The sequence below is a fragment of the Atractosteus spatula genome, chromosome 5 (genome assembly GCF_055471065.1).
Source record: "Atractosteus spatula isolate fAtrSpa1 chromosome 5, fAtrSpa1.hap1, whole genome shotgun sequence".
NCBI lineage: Eukaryota > Metazoa > Chordata > Actinopteri > Semionotiformes > Lepisosteidae > Atractosteus > Atractosteus spatula.
Window position 1 is genome coordinate 63,345,640 of NC_142710.1, and position 20,934 is coordinate 63,366,573.

The 20,934-nt window shown below is 40.4% G+C and overlaps 1 protein-coding gene across 3 annotated transcripts in view; it reads right to left on the bottom strand.

Annotated features, from left to right (window-relative positions):
• LOC148835444 (protein bicaudal D homolog 2-like) overlaps positions 1 to 20,934 on the bottom strand; it is a 66,211-nt gene that overhangs the window by 27,245 nt on the left and 18,032 nt on the right. For all 3 annotated transcript variants that reach the window (XM_088915310.1, XM_088915309.1, XM_088915308.1), the window contains exon 2: positions 9,611 to 9,823. In XM_088915310.1, the coding sequence (XP_088771436.1) occupies positions 9,611 to 9,823 (213 nt within the window). The remainder of the gene's footprint in view (positions 1 to 9,610; positions 9,824 to 20,934) is intronic.

Here is a 20,934-nt window from a genome sequence, read left to right on the forward strand (position 1 = left end):
GTAGTGTAGCTGCTCTATCTTTTACTAAACTGTATGTTTGCCTCACTGAATAGCTTTTATGGGATACTCTGATGCAATTTGTGTTAAACCACTGCACCTTTAAATACTGCACTGTATGGCAGAATGTAGCCTTTTTGTGTTTTTACAATTATATTACTTTTGTAGTATAATTCCATTGTGGAATGAGAGTTACTACAGTTACTGTGGGTGAAAGTGCCTGCCAACCATATTGAAATTATAACTATTGCAACAAAAATATTTAGTCTATTTCATAGCCAGGAACACAGATGCAAAGATGCATAAGGATTTTTGAAAAAACAAGGGGGCTAAAAAATTAAAAATGACAAGTAGCATCTAACCTTTAACTGAAATTGGGCCCAACGTGTTTCTCTCAGGCTGATAATACACAGACAGAATAGCTGCAAATTGTTATGAAGCATCACGCTCAAACTGGGACAGCTCCACGTGCCATTAGATGACTACACTTTTCCGTTACAGTGCAGGAGGAAAATACAAGATCATGTGTTTTCTATGAATACCATTTTCAAGCTCCTATTTTTCAAAAAACAATTTTCATTGAATAGCCAATAGCCTGCTGTTAGTTTTGGCAAAATTATATCATTTAAATTTTAAGTGCATGACATAAAACAGTTTCAACTCATGCCATCAACCAGCCCCACTGTGATTTCTGTAATTGAATGCAAACTTAAATTATAAGGCAACACCAGATGCAAAACAGACAAATTAATCAGAAAGATAAATAAGTGCAGATACTCAATATTGATCTACTTAAAGGCATGTGACTAAATTATTGCTTCGGGGAACAGGGAGAAAAGAGAAATCAAATTCAATCACAGGGCATGGAGGCTGATTAGTCAAAATAGATTAGTCTGTATTTGCATTCCCCCCTATGAGACTGGAAGTAAAATGCTATTCACTAACGTCCAATTACAAGGCTTGCGGAAACAAACTAATTCCCCATGTTCACAATAAAGAGCCCAGGATCTCTTAGTGACTGCCATGAGAAATACTTATGACTGCTTTCACAACAATAAAAACCTATTCTAAAGGCCTTGAGGTCATTTGTACTTTAGTTAAAACAAAGCTTGCATCAGCAGATACTGTATGAACGTGGTCTAAAATAACCCCTCCACTGTCATATCCAAAGAAGCATGAAGAACTTTGTCACGCCTAACTGATGTTTAATTTATTCCTGCAGCTCTTGTGGAACAACTGCTAAAAGGAACCTAAGTTTTGTAGAGGTGCAGAAGACAGAACTGTTGTCTGAAAAGGAAAAATCAGAAGTCTCTTTTCTGTAGAACGATGGTGGAAAAATTGTATTGAAAAGACTGACTAGGTACTGGCTTTTCTCATGGTAAATTTTTACAGATCTTAGTTACACCCATTTGTTTATTATCCTAACCACTTTTTCCCACAAACCCAACTGTCCTGAATAACTCTCCCAGTTATGTTATTTTCTTAAGGTAACACTCATGTTTGTGCCAACTGCTTTGCATCTAATCCCTGTTTTCGCACACCTCTTGCTTCTTCAGAGGGTGGAGAAGCACCGCAGCAAAGCCAAATGAAACCGTTTTCTGATCATTTTCAGCTTGTTTTTCTCCACCCTCCAGGCAGGGTGGGCTCACTCATTGTCAGTGCAGCTCAGCAGCTGGCTGGGTGTGATGAGGTTTACTGGCAAAGAATAATAATTAAAGTCACCCATCAAAACAGAGTGAGTGCCTTTATTTGGAAAGTCCCAGTCACCCTGGCACCCAGTCTTGCCGGCACAAATTGTCTTGCCTCCCACGCACTCAGCCTCTCAAGAGGCAACACGAGCACTCGGTGATCAAGCCACAAGAAAACCGATGTTAGACCAGCTCCTGGAAGAAAATGGGTTGAGTGGATACCAGATCAAAATGCTCTTGTTGTTAACTTTTACAAAATACCCCCTGTAGATACAGACATCAGGCATTTACCCGTGAAGTGAATACTATCTGAAAAAATGCGCTGGAACCTGAGACTCAATGGTTGGCTTGGTTGAAACACAACAAATAAGACTGACAAATGGACATTGATGGCTGGAAGATGCATCATGCCAGGCATCAGGGCTCCAGGTGTTTTCACATATGTGCATGATTGCATACTGTACATATTTGTATAAATGTCAAGACATTAGGCATATTCACTGACCATGTCTGCAACAATATGGAATGACGTCTGTAGAGCACACTAATGCACAATTTCAACACAAGGTTTCTTTTAAACAGAATAAAATGGTAGATCTTTATCACGGTGTTATTCCAAGTGGTACTTCACTGAAAATCAAAAGGTCAGACACACAAAAACCATTGTCTCTAAATTCAAAAACAGTTAATAGAAATTAAAGCAGTGTATTGATTTCACAAGATGCAGTGTTATTTTCATTTCTGGTATAACGAAAATTCCTCTGAAGCTGAAGTCACTGAGAAAACTAATTTCTGAACCGAAGATGATAAATATTTAATTCTGCTGTGCTTGTGCACATTTCTTCCTTAGGTGTGGCACATTCAAAGAGAAAACAACTAATAATTTATAAATCCCAATTCAATACTAAGACTTTTCTGGATCAGATGTTAAGATGATGACTGAAAAAATATTGATCACCTCACTCTAAAGTGTCCCCTTTTCAGGATTAAAATGGGGGGACTGGATATTCTGAGCTTATACTAAATGGTGAATTTGTGAGGCCCTGCAGCACCAGGTGTAACTTGAGCATAATTTATCTATCATGTCCATAAGTAAAATGATTAAATATTTTAAACTGATAACAATAAATCAAAAAGGCAGAAATTTTAATACAAGAACAGTTTATTCAGTACAAAATATATTGCAGCCCACAAATACTCACAAGATTAAAGGCTGTTACTCTGAAATTCCCTGTATTCCCTGCATTCCATGTACTAAAGTGTGCTAATCTTTACAAGAGAACACTGGCTAAGAGCTACATGCTTCATGCATTTGCCTAATTGTTCTTTGTGATATTTAATTCTTCGTGATCTTTAATTAATTAGGATAACTACTCCTAATTATTGCCTATACCAACAAAGAAAGGCATTGTGGCTCTTGGTCTGCAGTGATGGCAAGATACCACTTTGGTCAGAACTGGCATGAGCAGAGCATGTTATTAACTATTACTGCAATCGATGGCATAAGAAACAAAGTCTTCAAGGGTCTCCCTGTGCCATTAGCCAATGGACATAAATGAGAAGTGTCTTCCATTAAATTCGTTTTTTTTTTTACTGAATCTGTAAATCAGCCAAACTGATTAAATAACAACAATAACAACCATAAGAAAAATGGCTGTATTTATGAATGACCTGGTCGTACTTGGCCAGAGTGGCAGAACCTTGTGTGTGTTGAAGGAGTCCAGCAATCGTGCTCTGCACAGTGTCAACCCATGAGAATACATTACCGAATCTCCAAAGATCACAGCGCTTCACAAGTCATGGTCTCTTCCCTGACCTTGCCTTTCAGGTGTCTGTACACCCGGATAAGATTGAGATCACACTAAACGCATCATCAGGATGGGTGGAGGCAGATAGCAGGCTCGGGCATGAAACACACTGATCAGCGGGGAATTAAACTAACTAATCCTTTCGCTTACACTTTGATCCCAACTAGAAAATGAGCACAGGGAGAGCAGGTTTAACTGCAGTTGTTGCCATATCTTGCCATCAGGGAACGCCTGTAAATACACTATTCTAATTAAGTTAACATGGTGAAGCTGTTGAACCCACCAGGTCTTAAGTGCTAGAAGTGTGGCACACCTAATTCTTCCTCAGGTTCCACACAATAGGACATGTCAGTGGAATTCACTATGACTCTAGAACTGCCATCATTTATAAAATTTGATTAAAGAGCTATTAATTAAATCCTTTAATATATAATTTAGATTTAGTCTTGACATGTATGTTATTGTATAGTACTCTGCATTTCTTAAAAAGGCCTTACATATATTATTATTAATAGTAATATATGACCCAAGAAATAAATACATTGGAAAACCTGTATTTTAAATTCATCACGTTAATCGTGCAATAAGGGAAATTACACCTCCAGTCTTCTAGTTTTGTTATAGAGATTAAACGGAGAAAAGAGTTCAGGGAATTTCATATTGGTTGCATTATTGTTGTTTGAAATATTTGTTTTTTTATTCTAGCACATTTCACTCCCTGAAAACCACACACACACAGATTTGTAAAGTGAGAGCCAGCTCTCAGCCTTCAGCTCCAAACACTGCACTTCATCCCCTACGCCTGAGCTGGCCAGTAAAACAGTTGCACACTTGGGCATTCTAACTCAAGACGTCAACCAGTTGTTGTGCAAGTCACAAACAAACAGCTATGATAAAACTAAAACCCTGACAGCTAAGCCTAATACGGCAGCTTCCGTAAATAATTTCACCCCTTGTCCTCTCCTTTTCTAACTGACTGCAACCTGTCTAGACAAATCCCAGTGGTGTGCCTGTCTCTCGGTATCACCATCACAACAGCACTTCCTGTACACGAACAAAGGCAGCCTACAGCTGGGCTCGTTTACCCAGAAATCCTTTCCAAGGCAGAGCTGGAAGCGATTCATTAGCCACGTAAATCCTCTCTGGCCCTGATAATTCTCCCCAGTGCGGCGCAGTGAAGGGACAGGCACCGCTCCGAGATAAACAGCTACTGTAGAGTATGGGCAGTTTCCTGGGCGCAGCATTGCCTTTTGCAGAATAGACCTCCAGAAGCCCCCCCGTCGTGCCCCACCAGCTCACCCATCAGAGGACGCACAATAGGATCCTTAAATACCCCCCCAGCAACGTACATCACTACAGTCCACTCTGGAATAGTACTGGCAAACGTGGCAAATCAAAGGTCCAATTAGCACCCATTAAGTCTGAGGGTTTAAATCCCACCCGTGCCAAATGCATGTGGCAGTGTATTAAGGCACTAGACTAGCCCATTTCATTATTTCATTGAGCCAATTTGTTTCAGTTTCATTAAAGAGGTTCTTGGCAACACAGAAATATGTGAATTAGATAAATTACACATGGCTTTCTTCTTCGCCTAACGCCAGAACAGGCATGGTATCTCTTGTGAAACACAGTGAAGACCCCTTTTTACTCTTGAAATATGCAGTGTTCATCTGTTTAAGGACGGATGTAAGATATCTCTTGTTTTAAACTCTCCTGTGCCACTTGCATTATTTCTTTATTCAGTAAAATACCCATGTGTTCCATGAATTACCCTGGTTGTTACTTACTCAGGTCTTCAATATGAATGGGAAATATCTTCAGCAAAGTCAACAGCACCTTCTGCAGCTTCATCTACCTTGTGTTCATACAGTATATTATTCTGTTTCCACTCAGCTAGTATGTTACAGATAAAAATCATCTGCAAAGATTAATATCTAAATAAAAATGTCAATGACTTGATAACCTCAAGCACTTGCAATTTTATGTCAAAGCCAAAACAAATTAACGATACCTTGTTGATCTGTATTCGGTTCAACTACGTTAAGAATTGTTTTTGTTTACTTGATGTTTAATGAGATGGCATCCAGTGAAATTGGGAAAAACTGGAGGAAGGAAGGAAGTTGTATTTGATTGATTTATGTGGGATGCTGTAACACTCCCCTTCCCTAAAATTGCAGGGAGCTTTTGTCTAGCTTCTTTTACATTTGCATAGCATCATCTGCCACAATCTAAAAATGCATTCAGTTTCAATCAGAGCCTGATTTCAGTCAGCCGAAATGTGACAAGCTCTTATTCAGGACAGTGTGCGCAGATGATCACTGTGAAAAGCTGCTGCAGGCTGTGCTTTGCACTGCACTGTGTCCTGAATACCAAGCACTGAACTGCAGTGGGGTGGCTCAGTGGCGTGGCAGGGCTGCAGACTCACAGCTCCAGGGGCCCGAGGCATCCGTCTGTGCAGAGTCTCCACGTTCTCCACACATCAGTATAGGTTTTTGCCAGGTGATTCTATTTCCTTCCACCTCCCAAAGACATGTTAGTGGGGCTCAACAGGCTTCTCTAAACCCCCCCCCCCACCGCTTCTTTGGGGTCTTGCAATGGACTGGTGCCCCAGCCAAGGTGCTGTGCTCTTTGAGTGTGGGGTCGTGCCTGCGACAGCCCTCCCCAGAAGAAAGAGCAGCTTTCTGAAGATGGGTAGTTGGACTGCAGTGGTGAAGAGAGAGGTGAATACAGTCAGAGCTCTTCATTCCATTTTAAGTCCAGATTCTTTCATAACGCCACTGCTGAATCAATATGGAGCCACTGCGCAGGCACTTATGAATTACAAAGAAGGGCTGCTTTGTGGTTCGGATGACTGTTTACCAGTTTCAGTAAGACCTTTCAATTTGTATTTCAAAATTTCGGAATAATTGTGTGCACCACAACATGAGCAGAAACAGATTTTCCAAAACTAGGAAACGCTAGGAAAAAGCAATAAAAAGGTCAGCTGAACATTAAAAAACAAGTTTATTTTTTAAGCATTTTGCATGCAAAACGTCTGAAAAACACTGAGCAAGGACAGCTGGCCTCCACAAAATCCATTTTACACAGGATTTGGCAGCTTCGAGCTGCAAGGCAGCTTTTTTTCCCTCCACAGAATAAGTCAGAAATTTGATGTATTGAATTTTGCAAAGAAAATTTTTTTTTTTAAGGACACAAAAGAGGAATAAGGTCACATAACAGCAAAAGCCACAAGCCAGAAAGTCCTACATTTTCAGACGTCAGCTAAAACAGGAATTAAGGTATTTTCCAAGTACCACTGGGTCTTGTTGAAGACAGGAATAACCTACATTTTACTGTATACGCAGAAAAGCACCCAAACATGTACTGAAGCATAGTTCTTCAAATTTTCCTTCTCAGAATGTTAAAAACAATACATTTCATCTTTCTCTCTCTCACACACACACACAAATAAAATTGCGGAGCACAAAACCTGGCAGAGACGGATGTGTTTTGCAGTAATTAAATGTGCAGCATATTTTCTTAAAGTGAAAGTTGAGTGACAAAAAAACACTGGCTGGTCCTCCACATGGTGAATTCCCCACCCCCCCCCCCTCCCCCAGTGCCGCAGGCTGCTCTTCCCCATGTTAAAACACAGCGCAGGGAGGGAGCAGCACTGCGCCAGGAGGGACTGGCCGCTGGCCTCGGACCGAGGCCCTGCAGGATTAAAGAGCCTGCAGTGCTTCTTCCCCATGAGGCCAGCTGTGATCCAGAGGGCTGATCAAACGAAATGGAGGGAGATGAAATATCCTCTTTGGGTGTGTATGTGTGCGTGCGCATGCCTGCTTAGGTTGTGTCTTAACAGATGTACTGTAGGTGTGTGTGTGTGGAGAAAGAAAGACCAGCCAGCTCCCCTCCCCCAAATCAAGGAAACCAGGCTGGAGACAGGAGAGTTAATAACTCGCTGTCAGCTGGAGCAGCCCAGACATTGTGCAGACGCTCAGAGATCGGGAGGGTTCAGACCAGAGCTGGGGTATTAAAGCACACTGACTTCTCCTCCCCTCCTCAAGGAGGGCACTTTTCCAACAATTAAACCAAAGACTTCAAAGGAAGGATTACAGGATTGATCCCCTCCCTCTGCTCAATCAAGAGGCTAAATTATTTTATTCCGATGGTCTGACTGGGAATCCCCTTATCTGAGATAAAAAAATCATCGCCCAGAGGTGACAACAGCTGACACTGGGTTAAAAAGTCTCATGATTTCTTTATATATATGCCCTTCACTCAAGCTGAAACCTGAGTATAGCAGAGTATAAAATGCATACAGTGTAAAACCGAGAGCTCCACATGTCCTTGAGATTTTAGACTTTTCTAATAAATTTCAAACTATCCTTGCTAATAGGTTTGTTCTAGTAAAACAATTTGTTTATAGAGAACATACGACCTGTAAAGCAGAACTGAAAGGTTGGTATTTCTGGTATTGAGGTTACTTAAAATGTTTTATAGCATAAACCCCTCATATTATTGAGGCAGAAACTTGATTTTAATCGCACTGAATACTGATTATACCTCAAGCTTTTCATAAACTAAAGCAGGTCTGAGCACAATCCAAATCTAATTCAAGTCTGGCACAAGAAAAAGAATGGGAACATTCTGGCATGTCTGACAGTCTGAGTAACGCTAGATTAATGTCTCACCGAGTTCACATATTGACGCTTTCAGTAACCTGAGCTCCTTACAAATTACAAATGTGCCCTTAGCTGGTCCACCCTGTGTTCTAGGACCTCTGTAATTCACCGGACATGTGAAATGTGCTTTATCCTTTATCCTAAGAAAAAAAAATTTTTTTTTGCAAACTCTAAAATGCTGCATTGCTGCGACAAAATCAACTGCTAATTCTGCAGCAGCGTGAAAAACTCTCAACCTCAGCAGACGCAGATGGCTCTGTGCCCTCAATTAGCACCTCTCTGGGAAAGTGTAATATATCAATGTAATATGCAGGGATGAGAATGAACTGAAACTGATTTTTACCCAACAAGAAAAGGTGACTTCTGGTGCTTTTTATAGCATAGTCATTTCTACTTAATATGTACTGCACAACCTGCTGCTAATTATGATTTCAGCATATTAGAAATACAAGACAAAATACATTTGCTTGGTTGAGGGAACTTTTTTTAAAGATATTACCCGGGTGGGAAAACATATTACAGATGTAAGAATACTGAAAATATACTGAAAATGTCAAAACTAAATCATCCTAACTAAAGAAAACTGCAAATTGTCTTACAATTTTCTGCAGTTGTTTTATAACAGCTGACCAACAACAGTTTGAACACCTGTTTGACCACCATACTGGCCTGACAGGAAAAAAAAACAGCCCATTTTCTTAAATGCTGTGATTTGCTTTCATGCAAAGCATATGTTATAAATACTGTACAGCTGGAAGACCTATTCCACGTATAATTCCTAAAACCAATCTTCCAACATCCAGAGATTTAAGGGGAAAGCATAAGGATAATTATAAATCACTGATGCCCTAGAAATTTATTGGAATCCTAAGATTCTACAGGAGCTTTAGTGCTTAAGTCTTAAAGACCAAAATAAGGGTTCTATTTAATGAAGAAAACAAATCTGATGGATATGTACAAAGTGCCCAGAATTCAAGTAAATGAAAGGCTCACATTGCTAATGGCTTTCATCTTGGTGCACTCTCTCACTTCCATTTTCTGGCTGTCATTATTAGACACGTACGACGGACCTCTCAGAGAGCAGCTTTGCTTTCACTTCATGACAGCTTCCTCATTCACCAGCAATCTCAGACAAGCTTGGGGAATTCAAGGGCAGCACATGCCACAATTATTTTTAAGCTATGCATCCCATAAACGAATACTGGTGTCATCAGACTTCAGGCACCAGCGTTCAGCTGGTCTAGGGTAGTGTAGATGACAAATCCATCCTCCTCCTCACGGGATTCTTTACTGAATGCACCAACTTGGCAGAGCACATCCGTAGTTTTAATAAGTCAACTTCAGGGATATTATGAGAAGCTTAAATACGATGCATTTACTGTATAATAAGAACATAACTGCACATGGACCAAGTGCTTGTTCTAATGCTTAAAGCCCAGCTTTTCCACTGTACCTCTCGCATCTCTTGTGCAACCGAGGCAAGCCGGTCATTCTCGGACTGCGCATTGGCCAAGACGTTCCTCATCTGTTTGAGCTCAGTCTGCAGCTCCAGGACCCTCTGTTCGTAATAGGCTTCCTTCGAGGCCGACTCCTGGATCAGGGACTCCTCCCGACTCTCCCCGTCCGCCGCTACCTTCTTGTGGTTGGAATGTGCTTGTCCAAAGGCCTGAAGAAACGAGCAACAGAACACAACAACTTCAGCATCACGGCCAAAACTAGCCCTTATTGTGCACAATAACAGGATGATCAATAAAATAAAGCTGTGGCTTCAAATCTGAGCTGTAATTCCTGAAACAAATAGACAATCTGCGAAGGAAATTATGTTTCCACCAGACAACCATGACCTATCCCGGAAAGTAACGGGTGGGATGCAGGGTACAACCTGGAATTGATGCCAGTCCACTGCAGAGCACACACAGACACAAACGCACACACTCGCACCAGGGCCAGTTTTCTCAAAAGCCAATTAACCTACCAGTATGACTCTGGACTATGGGAAGAAACTGGAGCACCCAAAGGAAACCCATGCACACACGGGAAGAACATACAAATTCTATGCAGACAGCACCCCAGGAACTGAATCCAGGACCCCTGCACTGCAAGGCAGCAATGCCACCCACTGTAACAACATGTCACCCACTGACATTACGTCTTATTTACTTTAAACTAATTAACACTGTACATCCTATTAAATCCACCATGTTATTTCCTACATTACATTGGATCATTTTCGGTGATGATGGGCCAGCTCGATTCCCTAAACCATATTTTCCCCTCACAAATGGACAAAATTTTTCTAAAATGAACTCAACTAACTTCAAAATCCCAAAACGGAATAGCATAAGCATAAAAATGGCTCAGGGTTTTTCTTTTTTTCTGGGGCTCCTATGGTGCTGAAAAAGGTTCAGACATCTAAGACAGCGGTGCCAAAAATCAACTGCATCATTCTTTAAACAGTGTCTGTTTACATCATTGCAGAAATAAAATCTTTCCTGGAAAGAGATGGCTGCCATGAGCGTTGCTGAGGTTCCAGAACCCCCCGAAAACAGTTCAGGCCCATTTCTGATTCAGTCAAGCTCAGCCAGGTCAAGAGCAAACATCAGTAATCTGGACAGGAGGCAGTGCTAATGTCAGAAACGCCCCTGGGAAATTAAAAATACAGACCCATCTCTGGAAAACAAAATACAAAGCCATCTGTGCAAAGACTCCATGATCTGAATTTCAATCTCTTTTCCATGAAGGAAAAATAACCCTTAAAAAAACTTGACGCCTAGCAAAAACATAAAAGGGAAATGGGAAACAAAATAATCTTACTGAAAAGAAAGCTGGGGGTGTCCTGGTCTTGTGCTTGATTCAGATTTTTTTCCATCTCTGGTTTAACATTACACTGTTCAACAGAAACTTGTTTTACAAAAAAAAAAGGCAAAACAATGATTTAAGAAAAGAATCCATTTTTCTATTAGCGGCTCAGATGGGAGAACATCATTATTTTACAGCTCCCATTCAAAACGACAGCTGAAATGCCAACTGACTTAAGAAATGGGAACGAAATATGACACAAAAAGAAAAAGATATATGTAAGACTTTCTCTACATGCATCTTTTTTTGTTTTATTCTCTGCATGCTCTGCTACAGTGTTACAATAAATTTAAATCCATAGATTGGGCTTGGCAAGTCTTTTTTGCTTTATATTTGTTCGAATGGGCAGTGACAATTATTAAATTATTTTTATATTCATATCATATCGATTTTGAAAGGAGAGCTGGGCTCTTGGCTATATTATTTAACGTTGAACTTCACAACAAAGGAGATTCAGGGCTGAAAGATACTGAATTAGAAAATGAAAATCTCCGTCTGAAACAAATATCGGGGTCAATACATCCATTTCGCTTTCATTTCCATATCTCAGTTTCTAATCTCATATATCTTTGCACTGAAATGCGATGTCTTATAAAAATTGCCTGATTTAATATGGGCTTGATCCCACATTTAAAACCTCTGGCAGATGAGACGATTTCTAATCTTTTCTTAGTTTTTAAACGTGGATAACCTATCATGATAATCCCCGCAGAGATCAAATTCTGTAGCCCCAACACAGTAATGAATCTGAATAATGAAATTTACTCTAAATATGTAAGACCAGTTTTTGGCCTTCTGAAATCATTACAAAACCTTGTGCCACACAAGGCGATTCAAATTATTCCATACAGCATTAAGAGTCATTGTTGGAGCAAATAAGAACCGTTACATTTAATTATAAGCACATCAAATGAGAGGGCATGAGCTCTTCTTTCGTACTTAATTTTCAAACAAGCAGAAAACTGCATGTTTCAAAAATGGCAAACCTCAGCCACAGAAGCGACTGAAGAAAAGTTCACAGGAGTGATCTGTCATAAATACACTTTGTAATTCGCCAAGGCACAACTGCAAGGGCACGGAGGTCACACGATTCAAGAATTCAACATTTTAGCCCTCCAGAACAAAACCCCTTTGATACAGCCTTCCTGAGGATTTAAATGTCAATACATTCCAGGGCACGACCAACAACACACAGACATGCAAGTCTGTCTTTGGCATAAAGCAGAATTAAACATCACGTTGTCAACTTGTATGAAACGTTCAATCTATTTCATTTGAACTACTGCAATAACACTCAGGTTTTCTTATCCACTCTTCAAATGAACCAAGCCACCTCAGCCAGATACCCATTCCCAGCAAAGGCTGTAAGATTGTGGAATGTCCCTGAACAAGTGGATTTTAAGTCAAGGCCCATGGCCAATGAACACTAGAACTGCAGCGAAGCTGTAGGCCAGAAAAGAACCACTATATAGCCCATATTCTAATCCCCATTTAAAAGCACTTCATTAAGTCAATAAGTGATAAAGAAAACTGCCATATACAGACACGGTATTATAAAACTTTTACTGACACTGTTTTAAATTAAAATATTACTCTGCAATATCATGCAAGGTGTTAAGTACGGAAGTGTGGAAGAAGAGAAAATGTGCATCAGCTTGTGCTGACAGCAGCTGATGCTTTTTAAAGCTACAGGTCTTAAATCTCTGGATACACAACCGTGACTGATCGTTAGCTAGCAGTGAAAAACAAGCACTGGGGGACACGCGCGGAGGCTGGGAATTTTACACAGGAGCAAGCAGGGAAAGCACCCGTTTCAAGTTTTGAAAGGCTGGAACAAAAACCTCGCCTACCACCTCCGTCTCTTTTTAAAACAAGGCGGCGCACTTCATCAACTTGGGAAACAAAACCAGCCAAGATGAATCTGGGGGAGTTCTCCACCAGATCTCCAGTGGCTAATTAACTGTTCGGTATCTGGCACTCAACAATGTCTCCTGTGTCTACCGAGAGCACTGTATTACTCACATATGAAAGACAGGTGAATTCACATCAAGACAGAAACTAAACTTAGTCCCAGCAGCAACTTTGCAGAAGCACAGGGATCCGAGATAAGATATGTGAAGAAAAAAAAAAACAAAGTTCATGAGTAAGTTTTTTTTGCCTGCTTTGAAGAAATTGCCTGCTCTTTGAAGAGCAGCAGCAGCTAAAATGTGAAAACCAGTTCAGGCTAGTGGTGTGGTCACTTGGAGATGGGCAGCCATTAACACCCTGTCTATTCTGTGTCTATTCTATAACACCAGGTCTATTCTGTGAGAACTGACCAGACTCAACTTTTAATAACTGCATGAACGAGTGCACCAGCTTAATCACCTGCATCATTTAACGACAGAGCAGAAGAGAACTGTGTGCTTTCATGCTCGAGCTTGTAAATGTCCTCCAATCTGGCAGTTCTGTATGACAGCATGAATGAGATCACCACGAGACATTAACTTTAGGATTGGCAGCACAACAGAGATACCAATTATTTCTTCAGCGCTCATGTGCAATACGCCTAAACATGCTTAATTGTTAATTGTTTAGCTTTTTTTTTACAAACCCTGTAATACACATCTTTAACATTACTTATCAGTCCCAAACAAACTGTTACGTCTGAAGTGAAGTGAGCACTGTATCACTGCCAGGGACAATTCCAGTGTCAATTAATATTCAACAACCAGCATCAAGCCAGTGGCAAAGCACCTGAGTCTATGACGACAATTTCACACTGTACTTTCTCGGAAACACTGACCCAGCCCAAAAATATCTGGTAAGACGAACTACCAGTTACTAATAGATGTAGTTCAGGTGGGTAGCCGCTAGATGTAGGCAATTTGAGGAGCTTGGTGTGAAAGGAAACAAATGTATTCATTTGATCACAAGCGTGTTACCCCTCAGTTAAGAGTCAAAATACGGGGTAAATGCATGAATAATACAGAGCTTTTCAGCGTCTTTGTAGCCTGTCAAATCTGTCAGAAAAAGAAAAGCACATTTTTCTGTCAGAGTGGGACTAAAACTCTGAGAATACAGTCTTAAAACGAAAATCTAAAGGCTTATACCATCACTTCTGTCTGTCAGTGCTGGTTCTTCCAAACCTCGGGAGCCAGAAGAGGGCTTTTGTGCCTGGCCCGGAACAACAGAAACCGTCTCGAGAGCACCACGGCCCATTTCTCAGCAGCGTTGCCAGGTTAATGGAGAAGGTTTCAGTCTCCTGGGCAAATCTTTGAGAAAGGAGGGCAGCTGTAGCCATTAAACCTGAATGAAAATCAGTTTGCATTCACATGTGGGCTAAATGAAACACGACAGGATGATTAATAAAATGTCTACCGAGAGCTCAAGTAGAGAAGCTAATGTTAGTTCGCATTCATTCGTTTTAACATTAAGGAACATCTCAGAACCTTAAGAACTGTTAAGGCAACCACTATATATAGTTATTTACACTAACTGAACTTACAACTAAGATATAATTGGTATGCAATGACACCAGCAGACTGGACCAGGGGGAGGAATGTTACACAACATCAACTCATTACTGTGTTTAAATATACACTACTGAGTATGTGACGGGTCTCGAGGTATACAATCCATGGCTTATCTCCGGGTGGTGTGACAATCCCATTGAGCCTTAAAAATGTAAGCAATGTTGGAAATCCTTGTATGGCAAAGACACAACATGCTTAGGAGTGGGGAAAGTATTCACTACTCTAAAGCGGAGTGTAAAGAAATACACTTACCCATCTAAGCAGAACCCTACTAGCACATGATAATGTATGGATCAAATTGAGTCTTGTTAGAAAGGTACAACACACCAGCACACCAAAGTGAATGGGCAAGATACCTTAAAAAAACATCTCTTGCAGTCATGAAACTCATTACAGCTGAAGATCAAGACAAAAGTCTTCATCAACTCTCCTTTTTCCACTCCTGACAGCAGTGTACACGATTTTATAGTCTGCATTCTAATAATGCTGTACTTTCAGAAGCAGAATCTTTCACTGAATCTCTTGAGCAAAATTACTTTAAAGTTGTCCATCTGGACCAACGGTGGGATTTGGTGCTGCTTCTAAATCCTTGACCTTCTTTAACCAGGGGCCCTAAATTCCTAAAATCCCCTGCTGTCCATAAAAAAATACTGCAATCAAAAAAGGCACAAAGGAGAGAACGTGGAAGGCACATTTTTGCCTTATGTTAAGGTAGTATGAGTTCATAATTTGACATTTTCTTCGGAACAAAATGTTGAAAATCACCCTCATCCTATTAAATAAAAAAAAGTGTTCTTCGGATTGTCTTAAGAGGGTCTGTCAGTAGATACAAATGGCTTTTTGCGATCAGGCAACGGTTTGTGCTATTAACCACTGTCAATTGTAGGAGTAAACTGGGAAGAGGAATTCCCAAGGAAATAATATTAGCTGGATTGGCTGTTTGTGAAACCTGCTCTGTGTAGTGTTTTTTAAGGGTCCTTCAGCCATTGAAGATTTAATAAATACTTTTTGGTAAAAAGGCATCTAAGCATCTCTCTTCGGTCAACTCCCATTCCAATTCCGTTTTCCCCTTGGTCTCTTTTTGACTCTGGCTCCCGTACATTTTCTTCACAGATTTTCCTTGGATTTTGCCTAATCTAAACATTTTAGAATTTCTCTGTTGATTCTGCCCCAAACCAACCGGTGTCCATCTTGCTTTTCATAATGAATGACAGGATTTGAAACGGCATGCAATTAAGAAAACGTTAAGTATAGGTTGTTGAAACCCCTCCCCCAGCTGGCATGTACTGGAGTGAATAGTGTGAAAAACTGATATTCACACATGGCTGGTGACATGCAGAGTCGCTCTCTCTGTCACTGACAGCAGGCTTCTGCAATTACAGCGGCACAGGCCAGCAGAACCCCTGCCTCCCCCACATTTTCCTTGACCTTCATCTCACTGTGTTCTTCTCTCCTGGTTTACTTACAAGTGCTAAGACTGCCAAACATTCACTTTACTCAGGACCCAGCTGAGTTCCCCATCCAATAATGAAAATGCTTTTTACGTGTAGATCAATACCTCAAACCTGTTTCCATCAAAGCGCAGTGAACAGAATGATGATTTACCGGGCCATGACTGCAGTAAGGCGCTGCTTTCAGCCACAACAGGCAGTTGCAGACAAGACAAAAGACAAAAATTAAATAATCCTGTTGAATGCAAATATGCCAAAAGCCCTTTTACAATACCATTTTTTCAATTAAATATTGGTACATACAGTATATATATATACTGTATTTAGATCATCCTTGTTCTGAGGTTGATGAAACTGCATTAAGTCATTTGTACTAAACTTGTACCAGACTAGTCTGAGGGTGTTGATAAGTGACAAAACATTCATTAACACTTCCCTCTAGCCTGCCTCCACTTACAGTACTTCACTTGCATTCCTGACAGATGTGTGAATTCTTTAGATGCCAAAGCAAGTTAATGATTACAGATTTATGGGATCCACATATAGTAAAACAAACAAGGCTGTGGTGTGTAAAGAATACCTACATCTCCGATGCCATACTATACAAACAAACCTCTAGCCAGGCTTTCTCTCCATTTCATGAATTTCAAACTACAACAACCTAGATAACAGAGGCTGTAACAATAAGAGGTACTATGGTTTTGGGGAAAAACAAGTTCACAACCTCAACCTGAACCAGACAATTACATTTCCAAACACTGAGCAGGTTGGTTCACAGTGTTCCAAAGATGCTTGCTGAGTTGTAAATGCTTTCTAATTTGTTTCAGTTCCCCCTGTCTACCTCACACTCTACCATCATGGCCAGTAACCAATAACACAAAAAGCATTTAATTGGAAGGCTTAGAAGCACTGCTTCTTTCATTTTAAAGAAAAAGATCACCCTCATGAACATCTACATATAGAAGAGATATCACCCAACTAAACTCTGAATTCATCCTGTAAAACAAGGTGGCGTGTGTACTTTTAAAACTGAAGACTAGAGCTGAACAACTTTCTACAATGAACCAGTAATGTGCTCCACATGTTTGTCAAATCCGTTTCAGCTCTACGCAGCAGTTTCTCATTAACTGCAGATTCTAGATCCAAGGAATCGTCCTCTCCATTCTTGGAAACCATCTTCTTTAAGAGTTTAAGTATCTGCGAGGCTGGGGGGAATGGGGAATCCTGTCTCTCTACGTTTATCGTGTCACTGAAAGTAACCTTTTGGTTTGCTAGTTCAGGATGAGTGTAGAGTTCAAAAATAGGACACAAGCTATCCGTGTGCAGAAGAGCTTTGGAGATAAAATAGTGTGCTGCTGATAACCATTAAGTTCCTGAGATTGCACTGCATTCAGCAAAATCTCTTTCTACGCTGTGGCTAGTATACATCAGAAGACCATGCACATGCTACAGCTTACTGTGCTGTCTTGTAGGCTTGAGAGAGGCAGAGAAGATCTAGATTCTTTCTATTAGATTTAAACCAATCTTTTTAATCTTCTATTCTAGTTATACAGTGCAGGTTTCACCCTGAGGCAGATCAAAAAGTACACACAAATTACAGCATTTTAGCAATACTGGATTAAATAAATACTTTATTACCATCTGGAGGGAGACAGAATTCATTCGCATATGTGCTGTAGGCTGTTGTACTAGAAAAAAAGAAACTGTGGAGTACAAGAATGTTATTGCAAATGCAAAAATCCTGTTCAATGCCCAGTCAGATAATCTGCCTCTTTCTGCCCACATGGGATTAAGCAGTGGTTCAAGACTTCAGCCTAATTATCTCTGGCCAGCATTGTAAAGGGTCAAAACCATAATCACACTGTCTTTCTTAGCTCTGCGTACATAATAAGATCCCAGAGGGCGTTTCTCCAGTAGATTCACTGCTTTGCTGTAAAGGACCATACAGCTATACAAATTGTGTCCTTATTGCTACATTCAGACATATGAAATTGTAATATGGTTAACATTCAAGTCCAGAAGACTTTAGAAGACTTGCTTACGACTACTGCAACTACCATGTATCATCAGTGCAATTGTATATGGGTCAGGCCGCCATCCATTATTCACAGGACCTTGAGAAGCATAACTGTGATTGAATCCGACATTCCTCTCACACTGACCCTGTAAGGCAACATTCCCACTTACTCAAGGACGTCCTTCATCCTGTAAAGCTCAGGTTCAATATCCACATGTGCACTAGCAACCATGAGCCTTAAGCGAACTCTACAGGAATGAGAATGACTTTAACCTACTTTTGAAGGCAAGTAGAATGGTGCAAAAAGTGTTTCCTTCACACTCATCTTGGGAAGTGACGGTGATGATGCATTTCCAGCCCGGATGAAGTGATCAGTCAAGCCTGGTTCAGTATCTTCCAGCACTCCACAGAAACGGCTCCAGGGGCTGTGTCATGATTCACAACGTTCAAGTTGTTCCCTTCCTTAATGACTCCAGCATGCTTTGTTACTCTAAGTTAACATGACAGAGTAGGAATGTAATCTGGGTAGGGGGGGGATCTATACCTCCCACACAGAAAATATTATTGTTAAGTGGTTTACACATTGCTCTGCTTCAAGAAAGGTCTCTGAATCTGAATCTGTGCTGAAACTAGCATTACAGGCCCGAACTAGCGATGAACGAAAACAATTTCCATCTAAGAAGTACTGCCGTTCAAGTGACAGCACAGCCTAAAACGTCTTTGACTTTGGGCTTCACAAGACACATCTCACATCTGGAGATGGTCGCAGTAAAGGAAATAGGAAAGCAGAATTCTGTTAGAATTCCCAAGCAATAGACAAGAAATAGCCAATGTACCTTAGAGATAATGAACATTTCTGGAGCTACTGTTAAATAAAGAAGTACCGTTAAGCATAATGGGGCTCAGAAGCCTATTGAATTTCAGAAGAAGAAAGCCAACCCTTTACTTCCCTGCCAATATTCTGTTTCATATTAGTGTGTTAAGCAATACAACAGGGGGAAATATTTAGTGTAATTAGTGTAGTTTCTACTTCAGGTCAGGGGTGGGCAAAAACATTTGAGCATTTTAGTGCTCTTTAGGAAGAGACACCCATGCATTATCTCAGCTGTTTTGCTCGTTTCAAAGTATTAAAAACACAGACTCTCTCTCCCTCTCATGTTTCTCCTAAAATGCTTAAACAATTAGAGTTTTTGACGTATGTACGAAAGCATTGCCTTGCTGTACAAATGGAAGATCTTTGAAAATTGCAGGCCTTGTTCCAGCTAGCAAGTTTAAGTTGTGATGACTGATGGTTTATCTCATGCAAAAATGGAAACAAACTAAAACACATCATGACATATTTACAAAGGAATCAAGCTAAGCCATGTTAAATTAAGCTGATTTTTTTATTTATAAAATGTGTCTCCCTCAATCTGGGTAATTTGATAGACCCCAGTAAGAGAATCTGTCCCACTTATGCTCTATACAACACAGACATCTGTTACTGGTTTGCAGATGTAGTTTCCAGCAAAACAAGATTAAATCAAATGAATATGCCACAAATTGATTTTAAAACACCATGTGAAAAAAGGCAGTATTATTATAAAATGTTGTCCTTGGATGTGGAAAAAAATCTGTAGTTAAAATGGCTGAGAGGCAATGAATGTGTAGTTCTGCACTGACTCAAACTTTCAGAGGCAGCGCTGTTTTATGTGAAATAAAACATACGAACATATGAAGGAAGAATGAGATCAAAAGAAGGAAAAAAGGCATCTAGAGCAATAAAACCTTCTGACTTCTCCAGACAGTGTTACCTTCTCAAAGGCTATACATTTGGGGTTTTTTTTTTTGTTTTTGCAGTTTTTCTCTTTGCTTATCACACAACACAAGAAGAATGAAAAAATGTAAACGTTATTGATGAGGTAAAAAGATGAAAACGACATAAGGGTATTCTCATTTTACGCCAGCTTCATGAATTACTCATGAACGTAACGGATTGTTCTTGAAATGTACACGGGTGTTCACAAACAGTTCCAAATGTCGGGGGGGGGAACACCGTTCCATTTACAAACCAAAAGAGGCTGGACTGGGTGAAGCAGATAAAATAGATTCTCTACTCGCTAGGTTGTGGTCAATTTCAAGAAACCATGGGGAATGCTTTAATAAATGCCAGAGAGCAATTTATTTTTTAATGGAAGCCTTAATGTAGTGAGCTCCCAGCTAGGGGCAATGAGTCTTCTAACAGACATCTTAAATCAATCAGGCGAGACGGCTGCTCCGGGGGGTGACTTCCAGCAGGAACAGCCTTCGCCAGCCCCTGACCCTTCAAGGTAACAGAGCCCTGGCTTAACTCTTGTGCCTCAGCAACTGATACTAATACCTCAGTGTGGTGAATTACAGAGGCTAGACCAGCAACGGGACGGGCTATAAAGACAAATTCATATCCCTCTCACCCTGTCGATATATTAATAACTTAAATGATCTCAAAAGTACAGTAAAAGATGGAAATCTGATATCAGAGCCCTTGGTCTTAAAGTACAGCATACAGTATGTGTGCCACCTTTACAAAAATATGTTGGCTTTTCCCTTTCTAAAGCACAATGGGTAGTGAGACCTCAGGCTCTACAGGGTAGCTTGTCGTAATTTTACTTTCTTTTTGTGCAATGATCTGCTGACGAAACACGGCAGTAAGCGTGCCGTTTTTAAATAACGGACAAAGGACTGGCTTCTTTCATTTTAGCTGAAAACTGGCTGAAATTCCTAGACAGATGAGCCAGGCCCATTAAACAGCCAAAAGGCACAGCTTGTTAGCTGTTGTATAGCTCGTGGTACTCATACTGAACAGGCTTGCCCCAGCGCAAAGGGACCTCTTCTTTGCCAGTTGAGATTACAATTTAGCACATTCATATTGTTCAGAACTATTGGACAATGGTCTGTCAGGAAAACCAAAAAGAGC